The sequence below is a fragment of the Trachurus trachurus genome (genome assembly GCF_905171665.1).
Source record: "Trachurus trachurus genome assembly, chromosome: 12".
In the NCBI taxonomy this organism is placed as follows: Eukaryota; Metazoa; Chordata; class Actinopteri; order Carangiformes; family Carangidae; genus Trachurus; species Trachurus trachurus.
The window spans coordinates 16,057,743-16,071,505 of record NC_139908.1 but is presented as its reverse complement, the minus strand read 5'-3'; the positions used below and the strand labels follow the sequence as shown (position 1 = coordinate 16,071,505).

Below are 13,763 nucleotides of genomic sequence, written 5' to 3'. Positions count from 1 at the left end.
AGTAAGTAGGGGCTTCTGTTAACTCTCCTTTCTAGTTCTTGTCGGCGAATATCAATCATAAAATGTGAATATTGACCTGCTGTAGACTGTTGGACATTCATGTGGTGCAAAATGATCAATTTCTCATACGTTACTGTCATGTTTCTTTATCGCCCCATCCTTCATCTCATTGATAGGTGAAAAAAAGTTAAGCAATACACTGTTACTAGTGCCAAATATGCCACACACACCAGCCTCTTGTAGTGCATTGTCAATACTGTTTTTATTTCCAGTAACTTGCCTTTTTTGAGAAAATTCCCAGCATGGATTTACCGTAGGTGCATGAGTTACTTAACAACAGTGCTATAGGTGCTCCAGTCTTTATTAGATCTCTTCCTTTCAGTGTTTTTATAGTTATAGGGGTAAGCTTCTGGAAGTTTTTCCTGTACTGGGAGTTTAAACGTGTGGAAATGTTTGGTATACTCAGTAGTATGTCTTCCAGTGAAGTTTGTTGAGTTGCACAAATACAGTATAAGCCATCTTGTGGCCGTTTCAGGTATTTAAATGTGTGTACGGTATATTTTGATAGACTGGTAGTTTGATAAGCAGGAGGAAAGAATAGAAAATGTTTTCTCTCATTGTGTCAAATGGAGGGATTTTTAATGTACTACAATAATGTGAAGTCTGTGAAATTATAATAATCCAGCATTATTTTCTCCCCAGCCTCTGAATGCTTCCTCTGATGCCCAGTGACAATCAAACTCTGTCAATAAAGACGTAACATATTTTCCTGTCTTCTCTCTGTACTCCAGCAGTGTACACGTACAGTACGAAACATGTACACATATTACTTCACGTCCAGCACTGATTGTTGTCATGGTAATGTGAAGACTTCCTGATAAGTGATTAGATTTGACTCATCATGCCGGTAATGATCCTTTTATTGATGTGTGTGATTGTTTTATGACTTTTCTCCACGGTTCCTCTTGATACCACTCTTTTCCAGTGCATTCTGGGTAAGTTGGCCGCGGGTATGTCCATACATGAACTGGTATCCTGTGGGGTGGTGTAGAGTTAGTAATGCTTTATGTTTTTTCCAGTTAAGTAACTTTTATGACCATCCTTTTGTTGGGTGTGATGTGTTCCTAAGCTCTGACACAGACCTGGGATGTGTCCTGTGAATGACGGCATGATGCCCCTGTCTGGTGGGTAGATAGAGGGCATAGAGGGTGTTGTACTGTTCTTCCTCCCTGGGACCTCTTGAACAACAGGCTCACTCCTCTGCTGCTTTCCAAACAGGATCAGTGCCTGGTTGGTGGTCATGGGATAACCTTTACCGATTAAGTTACGGGATTTTGGCACATGTCCTGTAAATCCTGCAGAAAGACATCACTCTTTCACTCACTGGAGCAAACTGTCAACACTTTAGCATCTCTATGCAAAAGTATATATTATATTATAGAAAACTGAAATCCACTGTTTTTATCCTCCTTTAGCTCATTGTTTTGGCTTCATACCCTGCACAGATAAATTGGACAACAATCTCATGTTTTCCTGTGATAAATTACAACCACTGCATCTTTTTCCGCCTGGCACTAAATAATACAAAGCAAAACTTGTAACCAGTGGACATTGTTGCACTTAAAGCAGCTATTATAGAGCCAAATATTTCCTAATGACCAAGACAAAAGAGCTAAAAGGGGATCAAATGTGGATTTATGTGAGTCAGGATGCAGCCAGAAACATGACTGTAAATTATTGCTAATGTTGTTCCGTCTGTGTTATAACAAGTTTGCTTCGAGATTTGAAACATTTGATGTTGTGTGGTTAAACAGCTGCTGTAAGACGTCTTTGCCTCATACCTGAGATAAAGTGCTTCTGTGGGTTATCATCTTGCATGTAATATGGTTTTCCGGGTGGGATGAAGGGCTTCAATGGTTCGTAGGTGACCACATTGTTGGTGATGGCTTTCAGGGAGGAGGTTGGTCTCTGGGCCAGAAGATGACAGAGAGGACCATTAAAGCATGTACAGATCAGAGATGATAAACTAATCCTAATTATAGGGAAGCAGCAACACAAACAAGCACACAATTACACAGATTTCATCTAAATGAATAATATAAGCGTTTATGTATTACTGATGAATCTGTGTTTGGTTGTTGTATGGAGCTGTCCTGTTCCTGTCTTTCGGGCTTTGTTTTAAATTGGATTACATTACAGTGAACTGACAATGGACCTCACCATGGATAATTAAACAAGAGTGAAGTTACTCTGAGGTGACATGTCAGCTACAGAGATCGCACAAAAGCCGTGTTATGTGTGTATGGTGTGTATAGGGAGATTACTTCAGGCTGTTGACAGGCATAGTTGGCAATAACTGGCAGGTTTGTAGACTGCTGTCGAGTCTGCGCACGCCCTTCCTGGTAAAATTCAGTCAGGGCTTTACGACATGTTTCAGAGTAGCTGCAGGAGAAGTAGTTTCTACGTCTTGGGATGAACCCTAAAACAACAAGAAGCAACATTAAAGGGACGTTTCATCTTAACTATAGTGGCGTCTAGAGACACAAAGATGGTTTCATGTGGATTTGCTCTGGTTTTCATATAATTAGTCTCTGTGATTTATGTTTTATCCCAATGTAACAGAACTGAATTTGATTTTTTGTGTGTTTGTGTGCGTGTTTCTCACAGCACCAAAATAAGGGACATTTAAAAAAAAGTTATCCACAACATCTTTCCATAAAGTCCCTGTATATTTGAAAAAAACACAATGTGAAATTGACTATTTTCCTTGGCACAAAGTAAATATGTTTGCATAAATGTGTCATTTTTGGACCAAATACAGTACATCTACAATGTTACACTTTGAAATCATGCAGCTGTTCTGTGGATATTGTCTTGATTTCCGACTCTGTCCCATTTACCTGCTTGCTTATAATCATTAATTTAGCAGTTGGATGCAGATGATTTGTTTTCATGTTGCTGTGAAAACTCCCATTTTAAAGGCTTATTGCCAGACTTCATTTGTAAGTGACACATGCTGCTAATTAGCATTTAGTTCTTTCACAGCAGAACTAATTAACACCTTGTGAATTAAAATGTTGCCAATTTTCACAGTGGAGTTTGTTCCTAATATAAAATAAAATTTCAAGAGGTGTTCAGTTACTTCGTTGACCTCCCTCGTGCTAGTGTGTGATACCTGCCTGTGTATCCTGGTATCATCTTCTTCACGTTACTGTCAGGAGTGCTTCTCAGTGACAGGGCAGCTGTGTTGTCTGTGTCAGTGAAGGGGACGTGACCTATTTGGAGGGGCAGGCGGCTGGAGCATTTCACGTCAGGACTACTCAGCAGCTCAGATGTGAGTTGGCCATAGGTCCTCCCCATTGTAAACTTCAGCTGAGGGCAGTACCCTGCATACCTGAAAAACAAGCATCCACACTGTTGCACACAGTCTTGGTGGGAGATTAGTTTATGTCATTTCAACAGATTTCAGATTGTATTCTCCAATAGTGACCTAAGACTTGTTTTGTGTTACTTTCCCATTTTAATATGCTGTAGTAGACTCACTGTATAGGCTGATGTAACTGTTTAACTGCACGGACAAAATAACAGGAACACCTTACTGTAGCAGTAATACAGGAAAACAACAATAATAATTAAAAAAAAAAAAAAAAAAGCTTAAAAATAACTGTACACATTTAACGCCACTTTAACATCTTGTTACATCTTGTTGATATTGCATCTCTTATGATTTGTTAGCCTATCTCAGCAGGTGATCCATGGAGACACAAGTAGACATTAGTTGAGTCTGTGGCTGTTTTACATCTCACACCGGTGTGTAGGCCTATATGTTTTAGTTCTAATGTTTGTGCATGTGATATAATGGGACCCTTACCCCGGTATATAGTGAGGATCAGGTGTCAGCAGGGCTCTGCTCAGTTTCGGGCCGTACTTCTCCATACTGCTGCTCCGGCTGTGGACTGATGCAGGTGGCCGCGTCGCGCTGCTCGCTGCGGTTGCTACAGAGAATCAAACACAAACATAGCGATACACACTCACGCTCTGTCACTACACTGACGTTCAAGGACAAAAATAATTGGTTTTTTATTTTTTTATTTTTTTATTTTTTTTTAGTAATAGCCTACAACAGTGAGACTTTAAATTAGAGAGAGCGTGGAAATTACACGATATTTGACCATTTTGACAATTTGACACATTCAAAAAACGTCTCATTATTATCGTCTCTTCACAGTAGGTTATAAAGTTCGTTGTTGTTTGTAAGTGCTGTTATCACTGTTGGTAGGCTACATACGGCTACACACGGCTACACAGCTACATATAGCCTAACATATTAGTAACTGCCCTTTACACAGTAGCTACCAACACATGACAGACTTCCTCCTCCTCCTCCTATAGCTATAGCCTAAGCCTAATACTCTACTGTATTAATTATAATCAGGGGGTAAATGTCACAGCGCAGATATCAAAATCATCAGACACCTCTTTTTTTGTTTTTACAAAAGTATTATTGTTGTTATTATAATTATTAGAACATGTTTCATATAGATGGATGTAGGTAGATATCCTTGAGAAATGCTCAAAAACGACCTCTAGTGACGTTCTGAGGTTGTTGCAAGTTATGAGATATAGACTGAGTAGGAGGACACAAGGACTGATTTAGGCCTGTATATGTATATAGGACAAAAGTCAAGTATAAATATCAAGTGATTTTTTTTTTTTTTAATTAACCCAAAGATGTGAAAGGGATGGACACTTAATGGATCTAAGAGTGTGTAGGCCTATCTATCGGTGTGTGGTGAACAGTATTTTTCCACTTGTCTGTGAATATTCATGTTCATGGTGGGAGACAATAACAGGCTGTGCACTGACTCAGTTGAACATGCTATTGTTTTTTGTTTCCAGGACTGAGAATGGGCCTGTGTGTTTGATCAGACGACCTGTGCTGTCACTGTCCACCTGGGGAATGTAGATCATATCAAGCAGACAGGAATCCATTCCTGCACACACATTCCTTCTGTCTCAGATCTCTAATCTTGGTTTGTTGAAATGACGAAACAGCGTTTACTGTTTCCACCCCTTCTCGTAGATCCCCTCCTCTCACACACACACACATACCTTAATATTCTATATCCACTGAAGAATTTTAACATATTGTGTTACTGCTCTCAGACACACACGGCTCATAGAAGTGAGTTTTAGTCCACCGATGTGGTGTTGCAGCTCTGTCAGTCAGCAGCTACCTTTTTACAGCACCTCTGTGTCTGGGAAATGTATCTGCAGAGTATCCTTGAATAAATCTGTGCACCCATGTCACAACTTGTCCTTGTTATGTCTCAGGTTTCTTACAGGTGTGAGGACAAATCAAACGTCAAAATAGTGCTGTAGATGAATCACAGCCTTTTCCCCCCCGCAAGTATTTAACTACAGGAAGGAGCGGGTATCAACATGCAGCTCTGTGCTGTGACAGGACAGATGAGAGGGAGAGGCGTGGTGAAGGAACAGAGGCGGATCACAGGGGATGTTTTGAATGCTACATCACCAGCTCACCTCAGCTAATGACAGCGTAGGTTGTCTCAACCACTGTCTTCATGTTACCACTGCAGTTCAGTCGCTCAGGTGTGGGGGACAGACACCTCTGGAAATGAATCTCTACAGGAGTTTTGGGAACCTAATGGAGGCTTGGATGACTGAAGGAAGCCTGTACTCTGACTCACACTCGCTTGGAAATAATGAAGACTCACCTACACCTTCCTCTGACATGGAGACAAACCTGCGATCAGAGTCGGTGGACTCTGGAGTGGAGACAGCCAGCTCTGATACATCTTTCCACGCCACATCCTTCTCTGTCTCGGCGGATCATGCAGAAATAGATGCATTTGTACCAGAAGGAGAAGAAGTTGACAGACTCGCTCAAACCTCAACGTCACAGTCTCCTGTCCTCTCCTCTCCTGTTCCTTCCTCTTCCTCCTCTTCGTCCCCACAACTCTGTCCCAGGAGACCTCAGGGGGGGCCCACCACCGTCCACTTCAAAGTGGAGCAAGCACTACAGAGGACTTATTCTAAACTTCAAAGGGACGACCCAGAGCCCCTTACAGTGGAGGACGGGCTCAGGCCACAGCCTCAAGCATCTTTTCTGCGGCAACGGCACACAATGGACTTAGTAAGAGGTCAAAGGTCACAGAGTTTCAGTCCAAGGACAGCCTACCCTTCAGTACCCATCAGGCAGATGTCAAAAATGTGCAGACGGCCAATGTCTCTGAATTATGACAAGAACAGATTGGAGGTGAGATGCTCTTTATGTAAAAAAAACAAAAAAACAAACAAGCTGTGTTCAAATCTAAAATAATGTAGTTTTCAGTTTCTTTGTAAGCCAGAGGAGATACAAACATGTTGTACAGTGTCTGTATCCTGTTACTAATGAGACTATGGAAATTTTCCCATTTGTTTCACCAGTTTCAGAATTACATAATAAGTTTCACTTTAACGTGTATGGTCCTGCAAAGTAACTGTTGAGAAACATGGATAAAAGTGCCAAAGGTGTGACAATGCCTCTACTTTTACCATAGTTAAAAGGTTGCGACACACATTCAGTTGCTAAGTTGCTTTCCAGTTTTAAGTAGGACAGGCATGCCATTACTCATTCATGCTTTCTTTGATGCTTGCAAACCACCGTGTGAGTCCGTTTGTGGTGCGAAAGGATCATAAACCAGTCTGCCCAGGTGACTTTCGGCCTGCAGGCACGAGAGGAATGGATGGAGATATGCGGGGGTAGTTGAGCAGTCGGTAGCGTTTTCTAGATAAATGTGACAGACATGTTGGTAACCACACACTGGACAATCTTTTGTCTGAATCCGATATAAGCAAATATGTAAAGAAACACTGGAAACATTCCTCTGTATATCCATCATAAGTGGGTGAGCTCAGTGTGAAAACCAGTTCCTGCTGACAATGCAAAAATGATGACACTGAATTAATTGCAATTGTGTTGCAACTGTTTGTTTCTTTTAGTCCGTGGGTGTGTAGGCAGTTAATTCTTCATGTGCCAAGGCCAGGGTTAAAAGACTGCATTACTGACAGGTCAAGTAGCTGACACTATATAGCTACTATACCAACCCACATGTGATCCCTGAATGGTACTTCCTTCTTTCAGCTCTGTATACATTAAGAGATAAGCACCCAGTCAGACAAGCTGAGATATTCTGACTGAACAATTTGTGATTTCAAGGTTCATGAAAAAGGATAACTCAGAAAGTTCAGAAATGCAATAGAGCACTGTGTCCTTAATATCATAATCTATTCTAATCCTCGTCCTGAAATTCTCCTCTGCAAGATCTATTCTCAGCATAATTTGATGCAAGTAATGTTGTAACTGTAACTGATTTGTAAGAGAAACTAATCAACTGGGTTTCCTTTTTCAGCTTTTAAAATGTGTAATTTTTTAATTAATTATAATTTAAAACTTTTCTTTGTTGTAGCTATGTAGAAAGTTGGACTTTTGAATTTTGAGGACAGCAAGTCCTGCTCTGAAGCAAAACAAACAAAATTAACATGAAATAAAAGAAAGAAAGAAAAAAAAGCAAAACAATAAATTGATAAATTAGGCCTAACTAAGAAAATAATTTGCATAGCTACAAGAAGCTATGCTAGCAGCTTTTTGAAACAGTACTGAGATATGGCTATATGGTGCTTTGAGCTGCTAACTTCAGCATGCTAATATGCTCACAATGACGATGTCAACATGTTGATGTTTGGCAAATTCTCCATGTTACAGTAGCTCAGCAGGTTGGCATGATATCAACTAATTAGCATAGTTACTGAAGCTAATGGGAATTGATCAGACTCCAAAGTACTGAATGAATTGAAAACTTGAGCTGGTGGTGATGGTGCTGTAGCCTGTAAGACACTGAAGGCACATTGAGTATTGGCCCTACATGTGTGCGTACCAGATATCTTATGTTGCTGGCACATTTCAATAAAATTGTCAACCTCATGGTTGCGTTAGAAGAAACACAGGTGATCACCAAAGTTGTTATGTTGTTGTTCAGTATACATCCTCTGATGATCATGAATCTTTGTTCAAGATGAATCCAGTAGACGGTGATGTGTTGTGTCTGTTAATATGATATATATGTATATATATATATATATTTATTTTTTTTAAATAAAAGGTAACACTTTATTGATGGTGTGTGCAGGTGTTTGGTGAGGAGGAGACGACAGGACTGAGCCCTGGGTTGGACTACCTGGAGCAGGTGTGCCAAATGCTGGAGGAAATTGCCAGACAACAGATGCACAACCGTGCGTTACAGACAGAGGAGGATACCCAGCGGGAACATCAAGACACACCAGTGAGCCAGGTGAAGACAGTCATGTATCACATCTTTGTAAAGCAATTAAGAAGCTGTCACAGTTTTCACACTGTGCTGGGCTTACAAACATGACATGGTCTTGTCAAGCGGACGATGACAGGATGTCTTCTTGCCGCCCGAGGGTTTGTAATGTGAATCGAACCATGACAATATTTTCCGTCTCGTCACTTGACTCTTTCAGGCTCTGAACACCTGTCCAGGTGACTCTGAAGTGGTGGAGCAGGACCTTGCCTCGTGTCAAAGACTTGAAAATGTAGAAAATGCAGAACAAAGTTCCAGTGAACAGCAACAACAACAGACACATAGGCTGAACACTCACAGACATTTTAGGCGGAGATCAGCTTCAGATACAAATCTTGCAATGCTGCATTTAAGTAAGTCATTTGATTTCTATCCATTTTTACTTTACCTTTTTATAATGATGTATTTTGTATAATTAAGATATGCTCGGAATTGAACCACCAGGTTAGACAGAGAAGAAAATAGACCATGTGTTCATAATATTTTGTGTTTGGTGCAGGAAATATGAAGTTAGACTATAGAGGGCAGCCTCTGAATACAGATGAACTTCTGGAGAAGGATGAAGAGGAAGAGCATGAAAAAGAGGTACAACGGATTACACAACACATGATTAGTATCTGGGTAAACAACACAACCAAAGCACCATCTAAAGAATTCAAATACTGTCATTCATATTGTTATAAGATTTTTTTTATTAAACCTTTTCTGAAAATCTTCCATCATTCTGGTTCACAAATAGTTCAATATGTGTTTTCAGGAGACAAAACAGGGGGAGAGGAATAAATCTCTCAAGAACTGGAAGTTAAAAATCGTGTCTTTGAGACGAGGCGCGACTCTTCCGAGAGATACAAACTGGTAAGATGTTGTATTTATACCAGTAACCTTTAAGGGGACAGCATTATTAATCTCATATGATGCATGATGCTCTGAGGAAATGTGTGTGCTGCTCCAACATGGCAGCCAGCCACAGCGATGCAGTGCTCCACAGCTAATGCACAATAGATGCAGAGGCACTGCTGGGAGTTCATTTTCAGTCTGTGCATCTGTTCCCCTTGAACATTTTGTCCTTTTTTCATGAAACTTTGCTAACACACTGCCCCCAGTTTCCCACACAGTCTTGCCTTAGCTATGTCTGATGAATTTTTTATCTGCACAGCCAAGAGATGCAGTCATCTGAGAAAACCTCGGCCCGGCGTCGGCTCAGCCAGCTGTTCAGGAGGAGGAGGAAGACTGTGGCTTTATGAACGGACCCCAGTGTATGTCATGATATTTGGACATTTTCTTGGACTTCTCTTTAAATGTTCGAGCACTGTCGCTGCTTTCAAACTTACTTCCTTTTCGGCCAATGCGCTGTAGCAATGTAGCCATGTTTATTTATTACCTTTTATATACTTGCCTTCATTATTTATACTGATAAATGGGGTAATTTTCTGTAAAAACTGCCATGTGGAAGTACAGTATGTAGTTTCATTATGTGTCATGTCATTCATAATTCAGAGCAGCACAAAGCTTCATAAGAAAAATATTTTATCACCTGTCAAAATTGCAGATTGGAAAATAATACTAGTATGCACTCTTCAGCACACTGCACTATAAATGTCAATAAAATACAACTACTGCCAGTTTTGTGTCTGAAAATATCAATTTGTGAAGCATTAAAGCCAGAATCATATAATATATGAAAACCATTTAAATCCATCTAAACTGTGCAATGTATTAGAAAATACCTCAATAAATAATCATTCATTCTCCGAACCATTAACTACCACCATATATAAAAAATTAAGGGATTCTGTTTTCTACTACTAATAAATAAAAAAATAAAAAGCAGTATTCTGCAGGTGTAATTGCTCTGTAGCTTGACAGATAACAAGCACAGGCCACACAGAGTTACTTTTATCATTATTTAATCTTTATTCACCTAGGTTGGGGGGATAGACCTCCCCTGGCATTCCCATGTAAAGAGATGTCAATGACAAACACGTCCAACCAAACGAGAGAGGGTGAATAGGATTCCAGTCCATACATAAAATACATTTATTTACTATTTACTGAACCACCAGCATCCATAAGTCCCACACAGCATCCATCTGTGCTATTAAATATATAGAGATAACATCTGTGGAGAAATTTATTATCTGTATGTGTGTGAGAAGGAGTTGGCAGAGAGGGTAGAGCTTATAGACGAAGAGAGTGGTGGTGTTGGGGGGGCCGATGGGGGGTGGGGTCGGGTGGGGCGGGGTGGGGGGCAGCGTCGAGTCATGCCTGCAGTCTGCCCCCCCTTGTCTACATGATGCCACAGGAGGACAAGGGGTTGGCGATCTGGCAGGTGCAGGCTGACTGGCAGTATTGGCGCACAGTCTGGTAGCAGCTGCGGTCGGCTTCCCCGCCCCACTGCACGGGCCCGTTGGGGTCAGAGGGCAAGCGGCTCAGGATGCTGGTGTTGATGGCCAGAGCAGCCAGGCCATAGTCAGTGAACAGCACTGTCTCGCGCCGGCACGTGGGGCAGGAGATGAACTTGTACTTGGGACAGGACTCGTAGAGGATCTGCAGGCACTCCTCACACACCGAGTGCAGGCAGGAGAGGATGCGAGGGCGCTTGCCGGCGAAGTTGTAGGTGTGGCCGCAGGTGGGGCAGTCCAGGGGCTCGCAGGGCATCACGGGTCCCGAGGAGGAGGAGGACGAGGTGGAGGACGAGGTGGAGGAGGAGCGCAGCACGTACTGGTTGACGATGACGTCTTCCATCTTGTAGTGGAACTGGTGGTAGCAGATTTCGTTGGCACTGGTTTTGCGCTGCGCCAGGAAGCTCTGCTCCCTGCGCGTCACGGGGGCCGGGGCGGACACCATCGCCCGGGGCGACCCCGCTATTTCCAGGGTCAGGTCGCTGCAGGCCTGGTTGACAATAATCTCGCCTTCACCTCCGCCGTCCCACGCCACTCTGGGGGGTGGGGCATAGCGTGGCTGGGTGACGGGCACTGGGCACTCTCTGGGGAACTTCTCCGACTGGATGATCTTGACGGTGTCCATGGGGATGGTGACGGGCTGACGCCTGAGGCAGGACATCCGCACGTTTGTGGAGGTGGGAGAGAGAGGGGCTGTGGCTCTGATCAGCGCTGGAAGTCCCTGCTTGGTTCTGTGCAAGGGGAAAAAGACTGTGCTCCTTCTTTGAAGTCAGCCATTCGAGGGGACGTGGGGACGGATGGTTGCCTCCATGTTTCCCTCAGAGATCCCCCCTGGTGTGCACTGCTGTCAGCCTGAGTCTTTATGGGGGGAAGACAGACAGAGGAGCTCAGCCAGAGCACCACAATCTGCAGCTCTTGTTCTGTCACAGCTGATATGTGCAGATGATTTAACAGTCCAGCTTACAGTATGTGACCAGTGTTGACTACTTAAAGGTAGTTTTTTGTTGTTTTAAATCACTTAGGCTGATGTTCCTGTGCTGTCTCTGATGGCTGTGTACAGAAACGTATATTCACACACAAGGACAGTTAGTACTTTAGCACAAAGATATGTTCTCACTCAGTGAAAACTAATAAATAATCTCATATGCACACAGATGCTCACATATATACATACAGTACAGTTAGTGGGTTTTTTTTGCATTCACAGAGTGTGGAGGAGCCCAAGGGGTGGGTGGGGGTGGGGTGAGTAGAGGCAGTTCAGAAAGGTCCAAGAGGTATTGTCTTAAACTGTATCCTGTGGCCTGCCAAGGGAAACTCTTGCCTTCTCAAACTGGCCCTCACATGTGTGTCTCGCTTAAACGCCAGCTTAACTTCCTGTTTTTGGCTACGGGTGTGTTTCACCTCGGCTTGAATGCGTGAGAAAGAAAGAAAGAATAACCTCTTTCTTTCTGCTGTTGGCCCAGTGTGGTCAGGTGACCCTGTGTGACCCTCTCAGTGGCTTGTTGATAAGGAAGAGGAGGAGGAGGTCTTTTTTTGGGAGGTGTCTTGCTTCAGATAGCTGTTGTTGGAATGACTCCTTCAAGCTCCGAGGCTCCTAAATTCCTCAAAGGTGGGAGTGAAGGGTGTGTTTTGGACTTTCAAACAGTCCACCCAGCAGCAGAGGAGATAACTGTCTGAACGATGTCTCGGTGCTGGTCTCCTTTTTTCAGTGAGACAGTCTCACAACTTGATCCCTTTGGTCCGTCAACCTGTGAAAAGAGCAAAACAAGGATATGTATGCATGAATTTCTCGTCTGATAAACAAAACAGTTTTTCAGGTTTAGCGACATTTATGAAATACCGTGCACTTCATATGCCGTGCACGTGTGGAGGGTTTTATCTTTATAAAGATATGCAGGAGGAAGAAGTTTTCATTGTGCTTAACACACGCACACTAAATAACACAAGCTGTGAGATATTACGTTGCTGTAACAAGGCGATTAAAGCTCAGACACGCTTTAGAAAATGATTTCACATTGATTTTTTCTAATTTATCTTGGGGAAATAAAAAAATAACACCAGCAGAGTTCACTCAGATGTATCTGTATGAGGATCAGCTTCTTTTGCACTTTATCTGATGAGAAACGATTTTAGGATGGTTCACTTGAGTGAAAAAAAAGATTTGTCCCACTTCCTTTTGCATCTTGGCCTTGGCCTTGGCCTTGTGGTCATGAGTGTATTTCCTTAAACGGAGAGATAATTATCGTGTCGCCTCTTTTCGGGGGAGAGCACAGAGAGCAGGCCTCTCTCTTGGCTATTAAAAATTGCTGTCCTTTTTCTGTACATTAGTGAATGAAGGAATTGTTGCAGCTCTGCCATCCTGGCGCCTATAATCTTCAGATTTATTTGACACTTATTATTATTAGCATATTTTATTACTTTACCTTATTTTGAGAATCATTATATTGTAGTCCAATGTAATATAAACATAACAGATTCTTTTTTTAAAACCTTTTCAACAATGTCATCAAAAGCTGAACATCATAAGATAAGTTATGGCAGAGCTGTGTAGTGTAGTACGTGTGTGACGAACAATGGCCTCTGGGTAAATGCAATATCTCATATGATCTTTTTGATGTTACAATTATTATCATTATTAGTTGTCAAATGTATATGTCAAATATCAGCACACAGATCAGTTCAACTCAGTATTGTGGCAGTTATTAGTCATGTTCTGTGTTGGGCTACACATGTACATGAATCTGTTATATAAATGAGTGCGCTGCAGCCAAGATTTATTATAAACTGCAAAGGAAGAGTGAGTATAACTAATGAACAATAGGAAGCTACAGCCTGCTGCGCTGTCTTTTCAGAGCAGGTGATTGTGACACATGTTGCGTTGCCGCTCGTCATGGTTCCTGCTTCTTGTCAACACTCAGTCGTCTTGTGGTTTGCGTCAACCAGACCCTGACATGAGTGGGAACAGGTTATAATC

The 13,763-nt window shown here is 42.1% G+C and overlaps 2 protein-coding genes across 2 annotated transcripts; both read right to left on the bottom strand.

The window, feature by feature from the left end:
* Positions 1 to 940: 940 nt before the first annotated feature.
* On the bottom strand, positions 941 to 3,936 carry cimip2b (ciliary microtubule inner protein 2B; the record flags this gene model as incomplete). The annotated part of the gene is made up of 6 exons (XM_083984027.1): positions 941 to 1,035; positions 1,143 to 1,355; positions 1,842 to 1,968; positions 2,325 to 2,479; positions 3,180 to 3,394; positions 3,872 to 3,936. 6 exons carry the CDS (start codon positions 3,934 to 3,936, stop codon positions 941 to 943), a joined length of 870 nt encoding a protein of 289 aa, XP_083840153.1.
* A 6,611-nt stretch (positions 3,937 to 10,547) lies between these two features.
* rnf208 (ring finger protein 208) lies at positions 10,548 to 11,841 on the bottom strand. The gene has a single exon (XM_083983022.1). It carries the CDS (start codon positions 11,448 to 11,450, stop codon positions 10,674 to 10,676), a length of 777 nt encoding a protein of 258 aa, XP_083839148.1. The 5' UTR covers positions 11,451 to 11,841; the 3' UTR covers positions 10,548 to 10,673.
* Between the last annotated feature and the right edge of the window lie 1,922 nt (positions 11,842 to 13,763).

Excerpts from the sequence above, each read along its gene's own strand:
- rnf208 (XM_083983022.1), bottom strand. The coding sequence starts at position 11,450 with ATGTCCTGCCTCAGGCGTCAGCCCGTCACCATCCCCATGGACACCGTC.